Source organism: Triticum urartu, chromosome 6A, assembly GCF_056163025.1.
Source record: "Triticum urartu cultivar PI428250 chromosome 6A, HENAU_Tu73, whole genome shotgun sequence".
NCBI classification, from domain to species: Eukaryota; Viridiplantae; Streptophyta; class Magnoliopsida; order Poales; family Poaceae; genus Triticum; species Triticum urartu.
In genome coordinates, this window is record NC_141878.1 from 171,590,892 (window position 1) to 171,605,426 (window position 14,535).

Sequence of the window (14,535 nt, forward strand, 5' to 3'; positions counted from 1 at the left end):
CTGGAACATCTCATATGCTCCATGACGTTCAAAACGTCTTTGAAGTCCCGATTCTAAGCCATTAAGCATGGTGCACTAAACTATCAAGTAGTCATCATATTGAGCTAGCCAAACGTTCATAACGCCTGCATCTGCTCCTGCAATAGGTCCGTCACCTAGCGGTGCATCAAGGACATAATTCTTCTGTGCAGCAATGAGGATAAACCTCAGATCACGGATCCAATCCGCATCATTGCTACTAACATCTTTCAACACAATTTTCTCTAGGAACATATCAAAATAAACACAGGGAAGCAACAACTCGAGCTATTGATCTACAACATAATTTGCAAAATACTACCAGGACTAAGTTCATGATAAATTTAAGTTCAATTAATCATATTACTTAAGAACTCCCACTTAGACAGACATCCCTCTAATCCTCTAAGTGATCACGTGATCCAAATCAACTAAACCATGTCCGATCATCACGTGAGATGGAGTAGTTTCATTGGTGAACATCACTATGTTGATCATATCTACTATATGATTCACGCTCGACCTTTCGGTCTCCGTGTTCCGAGGCCATATCTGTATATGCTTGGCTCGTCAAGTATAACCTGAGTATTCCGCGTGTGCAACTGTTTTGCACCCGTTGTATTTGAACGTAGAGCCTATCACACCCGATCACCACGTGGTGTCTCAGCACGAAGAACTTTCGCAACGGTGCATACTCAGGGAGAACACTTCTTGATAATTAGTGAGAGATCATCTTAAAATGCTACCGTCAATCAAAGCAAGATAAGATGCATAAAAGATAAACATCACATGCAATCAATATAAGTGATATGATATGGCCATCATCATCTTGTGCTTGTGATCTCCATCTTCAAAGCACCGTCGTGATCACCATCGTCACCGGCGCGACACCTTGATCTCCATCGTAGCATCGTTGTCGTCTCGCCAATCTTATGCTTCCACGACTATCGCTACTGCTTAGTGATAAAGTAAAGCATTACAGCGCGATTGCATTGCATACAATAAAGCGACAACCATATGGCTCCTGCCAGTTGCCGATAACTCGGTTACAAAACATGATCATCTCATACAATAAAATTTAGCATCATGTCTTGACCATATCACATCACAACATGCCCTGCAAAAACAAGTTAGACGTCCTCTACTTTGTTGTTGCAAGTTTTACGTGGCTGCTACGGGCTTAAGCAAGAACCAATATTACCTACGCATCAAAACCACAATGATAGTTTGTCAAGTTGGTGCTGTTTTAACCTTCGCAAGGACCGGGCGTAGCCACACTCGGTTCAACTAAAGTTGGAGAAACTGTCACCCGCAAGCCACCTATGTGCAAAGCACGTCGGGAGAACCGGTCTCGCGTAAGCGTATGCGTAATGTCGGTCTGGGCCGCTTCGTCCAACAATACCGCCGAACCAAAGTATGACATGCTGGTAAGCAGTATGACTTATATCGCCCACAAATCACTTGTGTTCTACTCGTGCATATAACATCAACAAATAAAACCTAGGCTCGGATGCCACTGTTGGGGAACGTAGTAATTTCAAAAAATTTCCTACGCACACGCAAGATCATAGTGATGCATAGCAATGAGAGGGAGAGAGTGTGATCTACGTACCCTTGTAGATCGACAACGGAAGCGTTTGGTTGATGTAGTCGTACGTCTCCACGGCCCGACCGATCAAGCACCGAAACTACGGCACCTCCGAGTTCTAGCACACGTTCAGCTCGATGACGATCCCCGGACTCCGATCCAGCAAAGTGTTGGGGAAGAGTTCCTTCAGCGCGACGGCGTGGTGACGATCTTGATGTACTACCGTCGCAGGGCTTCGCCTAAGCACCGCTACAATACTATCGAGGACTATGGTGGAAGGGGGCACCGCACACGGCTAAGAATATGATCACGTGGATCAACTTGTGTGTCTAGGGGTGCCCCTTGCCTCCGTATATAAAGGATCCAAGGGGGGGGTGCGGCCGGCCCTAGTAGGAGGCGCGCAGGAGGAGTCCTACTCCTACCGGGAGTAGGACTCCCCTCCCTTTCCTTGTCCAAATAGGAGAGGGGGAAGGAGAGAAGGAAAAGGGGGGGGGCGCCGCCCCTCCCTCCTTGTCCAATTCGGACTAAGGGGAGAGGGGGCGCGCGGCCTGCCCTGGTAGCCCCTCCTCTTCTCCACCTTAGGCCCATGAGGCCCATTAACCCCCCGGGGGGTTCCGGTAACCCCCCGGTGCTCCGGTTTTATCCGAAACTTCCCCGGAACACTTCCGGTGTCCGAATATAGCCGTCCAATATATCAATCTTTATGTCTCGACCATTTCGAGACTCCTCGTCATGTCCGTGATCACATCCGAGACTCCGAACTAACTTCGGTACATCAAAACTCATAAACTCATAATATAACTATCATCGAAACCTTAAGCGTGCGGACCCTACGGGTTCGAGAACAATGTAGACATGACCGAGACATGTCTCCGGTCAATAACCAATAGCGGAACCTGGATGCTCATATTGGCTCCTACATATTCTACGAAGATCTTTTATTGGTCAGACCGCATAACAACATACGTTGTTCCCTTTGTCATCGGTATGTTACTTGCCCGAGATTCGATCGTCGGTATCTTAATACCTAGTTCAATCTCGTTACCGGCAAGTCTCTTTACTCGTTCCGTAATACATCATCTCACAACTAACTCATTAGTCGCAATGCTTGCAAGGCTTATGTGATGTGCATTACCGAGAGGGCCCAGAGATACCTCTCCGACAATCGGAGTGACAAATCCTAATCTTGAAATACGCCAACCCAACATGTACCTTTGGAGACACCTGTAGAGCTCCTTTATAATCACCCAGTTACGTTGTGACGTTTGGTAGCACACAAAGTGTTCCTCCGGCAAATGGGAGTTGCATAATCTCATAGTCATAGGAACATGTATAAGTCATGAAGAAAGCAATAGCAACATACTAAACGATCGGGTGCTAAGCTAATGGAATGGGTCATGTCAATCACATCATTATCCTAATGATGTGATCCCGTTAATCAAATAACAACTCTTTTGTTTATGGTTAGGAAACATAACCATCTTCGATTAACGAGCTAGTCAAGTAGAGGCATACTAGTGACACTTTGTTTGTCTATGTATTCACACAAGTATTATGTTTCCGGTTAATACAATTCTAGCATGAATAATAAACATTTATCATGATATAAGGAAATAAATAATAACTTTATTATTGCCTCTAGGGCATATTTCCTTCACCTACATGGCGCTGCATGCCTCGTTGGCCTAGATGCGTGTCGGAGCAAGACGAAGCGGTGAAGGACGGGACGGGCTTCGTTGCTGTCCCCGATAAAGCAAGAGGACACCTAAGTTGCACATTTAATGCGTTTTGTCCCGTGATGTCAGGCGATAAACTTGATTACTGTACAACTTTCCACCTTCGGTGTGACACTGTGGCAGCCCCTTTGACTATAAAAGGAGGCCCGTGGTGTACTGTGAGAGGATTCGGATTTTTTGGACCGTGCACACTTTGTAGCTAGTCCAAGAACACCAGATAAACACAAACCAGCAGGAGTAGGGTATTACGCATCAATTGCGGCCCGAACCTGGATAAACTCCTCCGTGTTGACCTTCTAAACCCGCTCTTTTTACAGCCTCGCGCCCGCCAACCGTAGTAGGGATTCCCTATGATCCCATAGGTGTCGTTCCTGAGCACCGGCAGATACATCACTGTAAGTCGCCGCCTCTCGAGCTCACCATGGACGCCGAAGCTCTACTTTCGCGCGCGCCTGCCCCAGCTACTCCTATCGCCCGCGGCCGCCCACGCGCTAGCTCCCCTACAGCCGCCCTTGCCCGCATGTGCCCTGGTGTGGCCTCCTCCTACTGCTTCCACTTCCCGCCGCTCTTGCTGCCTGCTCCTACTGCATCGCTGCTGCCCGCGCCCGCGAGCATGCACCCCAGCCGCGCCGCTCACGCACGTCCACACCCACACCCACATGTGCCAATGCCCTCCCATGGTAGCCCCCACGCTCGCCTAGGTAGTGGTCGTGGCCATGGTCGGTGCCTCATGTGCTGTGCGTGTGTGTGTGCACAACCAAAAGCATGGTTGTGCCACTACACATGGGCCCGGCCAAATTAGTTTAGCACTAATCAGACTAACTAACCCCCCTATGACATGTGGACCCCAAGCTAATTAATCTAATTAACAAGAATAGTTTAGTTGCTGCCTATGACATGTGGGCCACATCCTTTTCCTTTGACCAGTCAAATTGACTTGGTCAACTCAAATTATTATTAAATCTAGAAATTTTAGAAAATGCAATAAATTTTGAAAATTCATATAAATAAATCATAAGTCGGATGAAAATAATTTATATATGAAAGTTGACTAGAAAAATATATCGAATCTGAATACGCCATTCACATATCTGGTCCACCCCTGTAGCATAACAAACCTTGAACATTTACACCTGAATCATTACAGACAATAATACCTAGAGCTGGGAATATTTCCCCTCTTCAATAAAAATGCCTAGTAATGCATTAGAGCATATCACCAACACGGAACACATTTTGTCGTGACATACATATGCGGTGTGCTACTTCTTGAGCTTGTGTTAGTTTTTCCCTTAAAGAGGAAAGGGTGATGCAGCAAAGTAGAGATAAGTATCTCCCTCAGTTTGAGAACCAAGGTATCAATCCAGTAGGAGACAACGCACAAATCACCTACTACCTGCACAAACAATCAAACAACTTGCACCCAACACGATAAAGGGGTTGTCAATCCCTTCACTATTACTTGCAAAAGTGAGATCTGATAGAGATAGATAAACGGTAAAGTAAATGTTTTTGGTATTTTTGGTTTATAGATTGGAAAGTAAAAGATTGCAAATATAGTAGATCAGAAACTAATATTGTAGATCGGAAACTTATATGATGGAAAATAGACCCGGGGGCTATAGGTTTCACTAGAGGCTTCTCTCAAGATAGCAAATAATACGGTGGGTGAACAAATTACTGCCGAGCAATTGATAGAAAAGCACAAAGTTATGACGATATCTAAGGCAATGATCATGAATATATGCATCATGTCCGTGTCAAGTAGACCGCAACGATTCTGCATCTACTACTATTACTCCACACATCGACCGACTCCTGCCTGCATCTAGAGTATTAAATTCATGAAGAACAGAGTAACGCATTAAGTAAGATGACATGATGTAGAGGAATTAACTCAAGCAATATGATGAAAACCCCATCTTTTTATCCTTGATGGCAACAATATAATACGTGCCTTGTTGCCCCTACTGTCACTGGGAAAGGACACTGCAAGATTGAACCCAAAGCTAACCACTTCTCCCATTTCAAGAAAAACCAATCTAGTTGGCCAAACCAAACCGATAGTTCGAAGAGAATTACAAAGATATCAAATCATGCATAAAAGAATTCAGAGAAGATTGAAATAATATTCGTAGATAAGCTGATTATAAATCCACAATTCACGGATCTCGGCATACACACGGCAAAAAAAGTATTACATCGAATACATCTCCAAGAACATCGAGGAGAACATGGTATTGAGAATCAAAGAGAGAGAAGAAGCCATCTATCTACTAGCTATGGACCCGTAGGTCTGTGGTAAACTACTCACGCTTCATCAGAAGGGCAATAGAGTTGATGTAGAAGCCCTCCGTGATTGAATCCCCCTCCGATAGGGTGCCGGAAAAGGTCTCTAGATGGGATCTCGCGGGTACATAAGGTTGCGGCGGACGAAAAGTATTTTCGTGGATGCCTCTTGTGGTTTGGGGATATTTGGGAATATATTGGTGAAAGAATTAGGTCAGGAGGGTCACGGAGGCCAACAAGGGTGGGGGCGCGCCCTCTGTCCTTGTGGCCGCCTCGTGGCTCCTCCGACTTGATCTCCAAGTCTCTGGTGTGTCTTCAGGTCCAAGAAAAATCATCGCGAAGGTTTCATTCCATTTGGACTCTGTTTGGTATTCCTTTTCTGCGAAACTCAAAAAAACAGAAATTGGCATTGCGCTCTAGGTTAATAGGTTAGTCTTAAAAATAATATAAAATAGCATATTAATGCATATAAAACATCCAAAACAGATAATATAATAGCATGGAACAATCAAAAATTATAAATACGTCGGAGACGTATCATGGTGCATTTAATTGCTTTGTTATTTATTGTTTCCCCCTCCGTTACTTCCTTCCCGGTAGACTCCGAGACCGCTGATGATTCGATGATCGTCTACTTCATTGAGGATCTGTTTTTGTCTGCAGAGAAACCAGGCAAGCAGAACCCTCCTTGATCATCCAGATATCGCCCATTTTCTCTCTCTTATTCTTGCATTAGGTTTTGCTATTGTTGTTGTTCCGATAGCTCCTATTCCGATGCATAGCCTGCTTTTGTAACCTGCCGTCGATACATTACCTATTATCCTAGCATGCCTAGATTAGTTATGTTAGTGTCCCATCAGTGACTCTACACCCGTGTCTGTGTTTCCATATTACACTATCTGGGTTGTCTGAGATGATGGGTCATTGTATCGAGCCCCGAACACGCCTAAAGGCCCTTACAATTGTACGACTCTACCGATCCGTATCAAGTGTGATCTACCGATATGCCAATCCGACGACCACTATTGCAGGGATTTGCTCTGGGAGTCTGTCACTGTGCTGCCAGCCAGACTGCCAGTGCCAGATGGAGTATGTGGGTCGCGCGCGATTCTCTTGTGGGTATATGGAAATTTCTGGCAAGCGCGAATGATATAATACACGAAGCACTACAGTAGTACTACTAGCTAGCAGCTAGCAAAGCTGCGCTTCCGCTTCTTGAGTTGCTATCTAGAAACTTCTGGCAAGCTCACATGCTGAGTTCTACTTTTTTTTCTAGATAGGTCACTAGAGTTGTACTAGCAGCTGTAGCAAGCTATGCCATTCAAGAGAGAGATAGAAAATACGGTGCAGCCTCGGTTATAAGCGCGCAAGCAATTTAACAAGTAAGAGAATGCCAAATAAAATAAAAGTGCAATATATGTAGCAACTAAATCGATTTAACTTTCTCTTACAAATTCGTTTCAAAACTACACTACCCTGATTTCCAACTTTGTATTTCCAATATTTTTTATCTAATTTTTTTATTTTTTATCAACTAAACAGACCTAAGCGGTGTTTGAGTAACTATTTCAATTATAATTATACCCTCAAAAATTTATAATTATGAATAACTTGTTACCCATAAAAAAAGAAAACTTCCAACTTTGTATTATTTCAATTGCTCAATCTAGGATATATTGTACTAAATTTTAATAAGGCAGACATTTGAGGATGATGGGAGTATATTGTTTCTCTAGGTATTAAGAATCCTGTACAAGTTTCTTTTTAAACACCAAATCCTGAAAATCTAATATTATTACATGGATACACGTATAAAAGTGTTGGTATATTTACCATTAATCATTGATTAATTAATGAATTTGCTTGACACCTTTCATTGTAGTCTAAGTTATGGCTATTAAAGTTACACATGTGCATGTGTATTTCTAACTTTCTCTTGTTCAATGTCTAGACATGTGTCAAGAGAAAACACTTACGTCTCACTCAAGTGTGTAGACGTGCACGTGTATATGCGTGTTACTACTTGAAAACAGTAGTGTACGAGTATTCATAATCTAATATGTAGTGAAAACATTGCCATCTTCCAACCCAAATTAGGACATTTGAAAATATTTTTTAGATTATACACGTGCATGGCACGTGCCATTTACTAGTTTCACTCTAGGTGATGACTTTGCCGTGCAATATATCAAGGTAAACCTATCGAGGTTGATTCCTCCGGTTTCAGCTTGATGGTATGGACCTGAACCCCGACTGTTACAATGATAAAGACGGGTCAGCCCCAAGGGTACCCGGGAGAGATAATGTGGCGGAACGACAACGAAGATGGATACCACCTAGGAAGAGAGGTGGGCCTGGTTCCTGGTCATGGTCTGCGAGTTACCAAGTCGACGCAGTAGGAGACCTCTTCGTGTCCACGAGCTACTAATAATACATTAACACATTTGGGTATTTGATCTGAGTTGGTTGCTGGCCTAAACGCACTAACCGTCACGCGGGACAATGGTTTATGGGACCCTCAGTGTCGTACGATTCTCCCGAAAGCTCTACAAACATCATAGTTCAGAGATGCGGCGCGGGGACTAGCAGATATTCTACAGACCAGGTGAAGCTGGACCGCCCATACAACATGCAGGAGTACTTAGGGTGAGCGGCCGAACTATCCTTTGCGCTTAGGATGTAGACCGGCGTGCTGACCTCTCTGAAGAGCCTAGGTAGGACTACAGAGAAAGAGAAAGGAGGAGGAAGTCGACGGAGACAGAAAAAGGGATAGGCTACAGGGGTTGGGATTATGTTGTCATGTGGGTTGATTAGCGAAAACGGCAGGAGGTATCTGCAAAAATGGAGGCGACGACTAGCTTGGGACACCTAGAGCCATTTGCTACTCTGTCACTTGCCTAGGACTAAATTGTCACGTATGGTGCAAGTTGTAGGACGATGGGATGAGGTTTGTAACTTTTGGATCATTGTTTTGACCTCACATTGTGTGTAAGTTACAGGACTACCGGTGCTTTTACCTTTATATATTTATATCCCTGCGCCCCGTCCAATGTCCTTTTTATTTTGGACCCCATAAATCCCTAACGTTTGGATTTTAAGCATAACATCCCGAATGTTTTTTCATGGCAGCTTTAGTTCACGCGAGATTGGCAAACATGCAATTTTCTGACAAAAAAATGAACAGGGACAAAGTTTTCATGTTTCAATTTTTTGACAAAAAATTAACTGGGACAAAGTTGCCATGTTTTAACAACTAAAATTGCTGCCTCGCGTGAACTAAAATTGCCATGAAAAACGTTTGAGTTGCCATGCTTATAATCCGAATGTTTGAAATTTATCATTTCCAATTATTTTAATTACTTTCTTCGTTTCTACATATATATGACCTTTTCGTAATTCAATTTAAACTACCAAAATCATCCTATTTAGGAATGGAGGGAGCAGAAAAGAACTTGTGTTGTATGGGCGTGTTTGGTTGCCTGCATATGGCCCAGCCTGGCCTGCGCAGGAAGAAATTGGCTTGATTGTTTGCTTGCGTTTATTGTGCGGCCCGCATGGCACGAACCTTAAAGCACCTCCAGGCCAGGCCCGGGGAAATACCCGAATCAGTAGTAGTTCGCGAGCCTGACTCGGGCGACGCGCTTCTCTTCTCGTGCGACCAGGGAGATGGCGCGAGCTCGCCCGCGTCGCCGAAAAATCGATGGGAGGATTTCGGCTCACCTCCCGCCGAGTCCGCCCCTATTTAGCCCCCTCCCTCACCGCCACAACTCACGTCACCATGCTCCCTCCCTTCGAGCTTTCCCACCGACGCGCATCGGCACCGATGATGTAACGCCCGGAGACTGTTGCGCCAGATGTCTTCCAGTTATTCGTTGTCGTTGCCATGTCATTCACTTGCGTGTTGCATCTTGCCATGTCATCATCCGCATTGCATCATCATGTTTCCAAAACTTGCATCCGTCCCGGTCTCCTCGTTCTCTCCGTTGTCCGTTCTGAGCCCAGACACACTTGCACGCGCCCGCGGCATGTCCGAAATATTATTTTATAAATGACCGGAAAATGTTCTCAGAATGGGATGAAAGTTGGCATGCGGTGTTGTTTTAGTGTAGATAGGCTGCCTGTCAAGCCCGTTTGACGCCCCAACGTATAACTATAGCGGCAGTATAGTCGGTCATATGTCGGACGTTTCCAGTATCCCGAAACATGTGCCGGGCTTTCCCTCTCTTTCCTCCCTAGACCATCTACATAGTCCGCTACCAACCGTGAGGCCCCGAAACCCCTCCTTGCACTGTGCATCGAACCCCTTGAGTGCGTGTCCGAAAGTTGTCCCGAACCCAACCCGGACAGTCGTCACCGTTGGGTCCGGATCATCCCCAAACATCTATAAAACATCACCGTTTTTTTATTTAGACTCCCTAGCCTATTTCTCCTGACCGTCCGATTTTGATCGGAGGGACGAGATAGCCCCTAACCTAACCCATGATGTATATATTCGTCCACCCCTAGTCCATTTTGGTCAAACCCTAAAAATTAGGAGGCTTGTCCCTTCACCCGCCGCCGCACTCTCCACCAAATCCTCTGTCGGGATCCTCCCAGATCTGATCCAGCCAACCACGCGCAGCCAACCCCCTTCCTCGTTTTCAGATCCACCATCCATCCCTTTGATCCATCTCCAGTCAACGACCGCCGACGCTCAAATCCCGCAGGAGCCCGAGCTCCACCTCTTCGCCACCATCCCCGCCTCCTGGATCCTCACGTCCCCAGCGCCATAGCTGGACCTCGTCGGAGACGCCGGCTAACGAGGACAACCCCGCGCCCCTGTCTTCCTTTTTCCCATGCTCCTGTTCCTCCTTCCCTCACACGCCTCTCTCTCTCTGACTTGCCACAGCAGGGAACAGTCGCCGGCGCCCTGCATCCTGTCCCGCTCGCGCATGACCGCACCAATGGCCAGCGCCCATCCTCGGCTTCGTCTCGACCAGGAGCACCATGCCGCCTGATGCTCAAGCCACCACCGGGAAACGACTTCATCGCCACGAGTTCCGGTGTTCAGGTCCTCCTCGTGTGCTGCCCGAGTCTCCCCTGCTTCGCCAAGCCATTGTCTCCGGCCAAATCCTCTTCCTCGACGAGATCCTCGCCCGCACCTCCGCTGCCCCGACTCCATCTCTCGCCATCCTCTTCGTCGATCCGGCCGGCCGCCATGCGGGTCAAGCTCGTCCCGCGCCCCTGCTCCCCTCTTCTTCCTTCCCGGCCTCCTTTTTCTCACGCTGCTCCTTCTCTCTTCTGTTGTCTTCACAGCGCTGCTGTGGACATCCCCGTTGAGCGCTTGTGCCGTTGGAGCTCATCGCCGGTCCTCTTGCGCGCCCGAAGCTCAAGCTCCTCTGCCCGGGCGTCCCACGCACCTCAAGCTGCCGTCCCGCGCCTGGAGCCGCGCCCCTCCGTCCCCTGCGCCTCTGTTTCTTCCTCGCCGCCGCAGTCCTGTTTCACGCCGCGCCGCTCCTCTGTTTCGTTCGAGCAGCAACGAGCAGGTCCGCTCGCGTTGACCAAGCGAGGCAAGCGCCAGGCCCAGCCTGCTTCTTTGCCACGGCCCAGCGCACCCCTCCTCACCCAGTCGGCCTTCTTCCACTAAACCGGGCCAAAGCCCATGGGTGAGGCCACCCCCAGCGCCTCCTTTTTTCTATGCTTTTGGGCCAGACAGATTCGGCCCGAGCCACTGTTTTTTTTTCATGGACGATTTCCTAATTTTTCCAGTGCTTTACAGATTTTGCAGAGAACCCCCTAGGCTTCATGCATTTATTAACTCACAATCTATGCATCATATGTAAAAACCTTATATATGAAAAATGCTTAGATTTTCATCTAGATTTATAATATCCAACTTTCATCCATGTTTGAAATGTTTAAATTGTTGTTTGCTTTAATTTGCCCCTATGCCATGTTAAAATGATTTAATTCATAACTAAATAACCGTAGCTCCAAATCTAACAAACTTTATATGTAAATGGGGTAGAAAAATGTCTAGTTTAACATGGTGTACTTGCTTTGCATGTTTAACAACTCTAAAATTGTGTTTAGGACAGAACAGTACCAAATCTAATATATGCTCATGAGGTTTTTCCGGACTTGTTGTTTGTTGTTCCGGCCTCATTTAAATTTGCCTAGATAGGTAGTTCTTCATATGCTTCACCCTTTGCCATGGTAACCAACATTTAGTTTTGTTGAGTACTTAAATGGGAGAGAACTAAATAATTGTTGTGGTGCTTCATCAATATGCAACTTGTTGCATATTGAGCTTCACTTAATTTGTAGTATCGTTTGTGCATATTGCCATGCCATGCTTCATTAAACCGGACATGCATCATACTTGGTTGTGCATCATGCCATGTTTATGTGATGGTTGTTTTACTATATTATTTGCTTGTTTCCGGTGTTGCTTCTTCGGGTTAGTTCCGATAACGTCGCGTTTGTAAGGATCCGTTCGACTACATCCGTTTGTCTTCTTCATGGACTCGTTCTTCTTCCTTGCGGGATTTCAGGGAAGATGACCATACCCTTGAAATCACTTCTATCTTTGCTTGCTAGTTGCTCGCTCTATTGCTATGTCGCGATACCTACCATTTGCTATATCATGCCTCCCATATTGCCATGTCAAGCCTCTAATCCACCTTTCCTAGCAAACCGTTGTTTGGCTATGTTACCGCTTTGCTCAGCCCCTCTTATAGCATTCCTAGTTGCAGGTGAAGATTGAATTTTGTTCCTTGTTGGAACATGGGTTTTGCTGGGATATCATTATTATATCTTGTTTACTTTAATGCATCTATATACTTGGTAAAGGGTGGAAGGCTCGGCCTTATGCCTGGTGTTTTGATCCACTCTTGCCGCCCTAGTTTCCGTCATACCGGTGTTACGTTCCTTGATTTTGTGTTCCTTACGCGGTTGGGGGAATGGGACCCCCTTGACAGTTCGCTTTGAATAAAACTCCTCCAGCAAGGCCCAATCTTGGTTTTACCATTTGCCACCTAAACCTTTTTCCCTCGGGTTTCCGGAGCCCGAGGGCCATCTTTATTTTGACCCCCCCGGGCCAGTGCTCCTTTGAGTTTCGGTCCAAACTAGAGCCCCTTGCAGCGCCACCTCGGGGAAACTTGAGGGTTGGTTTTAGTTGTACGGACTGCTCATCCGGTGTGCCCTGAGAACGAGATATGTGCAGCTCCTATCGGGATTTGTCGGCACATTCGGGCGGCTTTGCTGATCTTGTTTTACCATTGTCGAAATGTCTTGTAACCGGGATTCCGAGTCTGATCAGGTCTTCCTGGGAGAAGGAATATCCTTCGTTGACCGTGAGAGCTTCTGATGGGCTAAGTTGGGACACTCCTGCAGGGTTTGAACTTTCGAAAGCCATGCCTGCGGTTATGGGCAGATGGGAATTTGTTAATATCCGGTTGTAGAGAACTTGACGCTTAACTTAATTAAAATGAATCAACCGCGTGTGTAGCTGTGATGGTCTCTTTCCGGCGGAGTCCGGGAAGTGAACACGGTTCTTGTGTTATGTTTGAGCGTAAGTAGATTCAGGATCACTTCTTGATCACTTCTAGTTCACAAACGTTGCGTTGCTTCTCTTCTCGCTCTTATTTGCGTATGTTAGGTACCATATATGCTTAGTGCTTGATGCAGCTCCACCTCACTACCTTTCCCTACCCATAAGCTTAAATAGTCTTGATCTCGCGGGTGTGAGATTGCTGAGTCCTCGTGGCTCACAGATACTTCCAAACAGTTGCAGGTGCCGATGCTACCAATGCAGGTGACGCAACCCAGCTCAAGTGGGAGCTCGATGAAGATCGTGTTCGTTGTGTTGTTTCATTTCCAGTTGATCAGTAGTGGAGCCCAGTCAGGACGATCGGGGATCTAGCATTTGGGGTTGTCTTCTTTTATTTTGGTTCCGTAGTCGGACCTTGATTGTATTCTGGATGATGTATGCTTAACTTGTATTTGTGTGAAGTGGTGATTGTAAGCCAACTCTTTATTCCTTTCTTATTCAGTACATGGGATGTGTAAAGATTACCCCTCTTGCGACATTCCTACCATGCGGTTATGCCTCTAAGTCGTGCCCCGACACGTGGGAGATATAGCCGCATCGTGGGTGTTACAAGTTGGTAATCAGAGCCTTCCCCGATTTAGGAGCCCCCTGCTTGATCGAATCACTGGCGTTGTTGAGTCTAGAAAAAATGTTTTGAGTCTTATAGGATTATATATATATATATATTGGAGAGTAGGATTCTTTTTACTCCTCAGTCCCTTCGTCACTCTGGTGAGGCCTCCTGACATAGAGTTTTGACTCTTCTCTCCTCAAATTTGACGAATTTTTTTTTAGGATCACGCGGGTATCTTGGAATCGCTTCGATGGTTTTGTGACGAGAACATTGTTCTTGGTGCCTCCTGGCATTTAGGGGTTGTGGCAGTGTCCCGGGGAGTTGAGCTCCGAGGTGTTGTCGTCACAATTTTATCATTGCAGTTCTGGAATACCTGAGTTTGCCGACATCGAAAATCTCTTTTATGCAGTTGTTGGTGAGATAACCTTGACGCCACCCAGTACTGGGGCGGGAGTTTAGGAGTATTGCCATAACTCGTATAACGGATGCTTTTCGAAGGTTGAGGTAAATGATTTCCGAAGGTTTCTTGGTTATGTGTTGAAGGATGGATACAGCTAGATGTAGGATTTGCTAGTTTTGGGTGAGATATTATACGTCCCCTGTATCCCCAACACCTGATTGCATAACCAGAAAGTTCCGGGAGTTTATAAGTGGAAATTCAAGTAACTCCTAGGATATCTTTCCGACAGATGCATGATATGAGATTGGGGTTCGACGTCTAGTGGTCCGCCCATCCACGGTTGGTTTTACAGTGGTCTCG

At 46.0% G+C, this 14,535-nt stretch overlaps 1 protein-coding gene across 2 annotated transcripts; it reads left to right on the forward strand.

The window, feature by feature from the left end:
* Positions 1-10,165: 10,165 nt before the first annotated feature.
* LOC125531896 (uncharacterized) lies at positions 10,166-13,390 on the forward strand. Of its 2 annotated transcripts, XR_007293589.2 has the most exons (3): positions 10,166-10,834; positions 10,927-11,276; positions 12,076-13,390. XR_007293589.2 is itself a non-coding variant. In XM_048696113.2 (2 exons), exons 1-2 carry the CDS (start codon positions 10,618-10,620, stop codon positions 11,169-11,171), a joined length of 462 nt encoding a protein of 153 aa, XP_048552070.1. In that variant the 5' UTR covers positions 10,166-10,617; the 3' UTR covers positions 11,172-11,516. The 2 variants fall into 2 exon arrangements, 1 of the variants encoding a protein (XP_048552070.1); XM_048696113.2 differs by lacking the exon at positions 12,076-13,390 and having other exon boundaries at positions 10,927-11,516.
* The last annotated feature ends 1,145 nt before the right edge of the window (positions 13,391-14,535 follow it).

What these genes read in the sequence shown, in the direction of transcription:
- LOC125531896 (XM_048696113.2), top strand. Translation starts at nt 10,618, where the DNA reads ATGCCGCCTGATGCTCAAGCCACCACCGGGAAACGACTTCATCGCCAC. An exon ending in TCCGGCCGGCCGCCATGCGG is followed by an intron (nt 10,835 to 10,926) that starts GTCAAGCTCGTC and finishes TTGTCTTCACAG; the next exon opens with CGCTGCTGTGGACATCCCCG.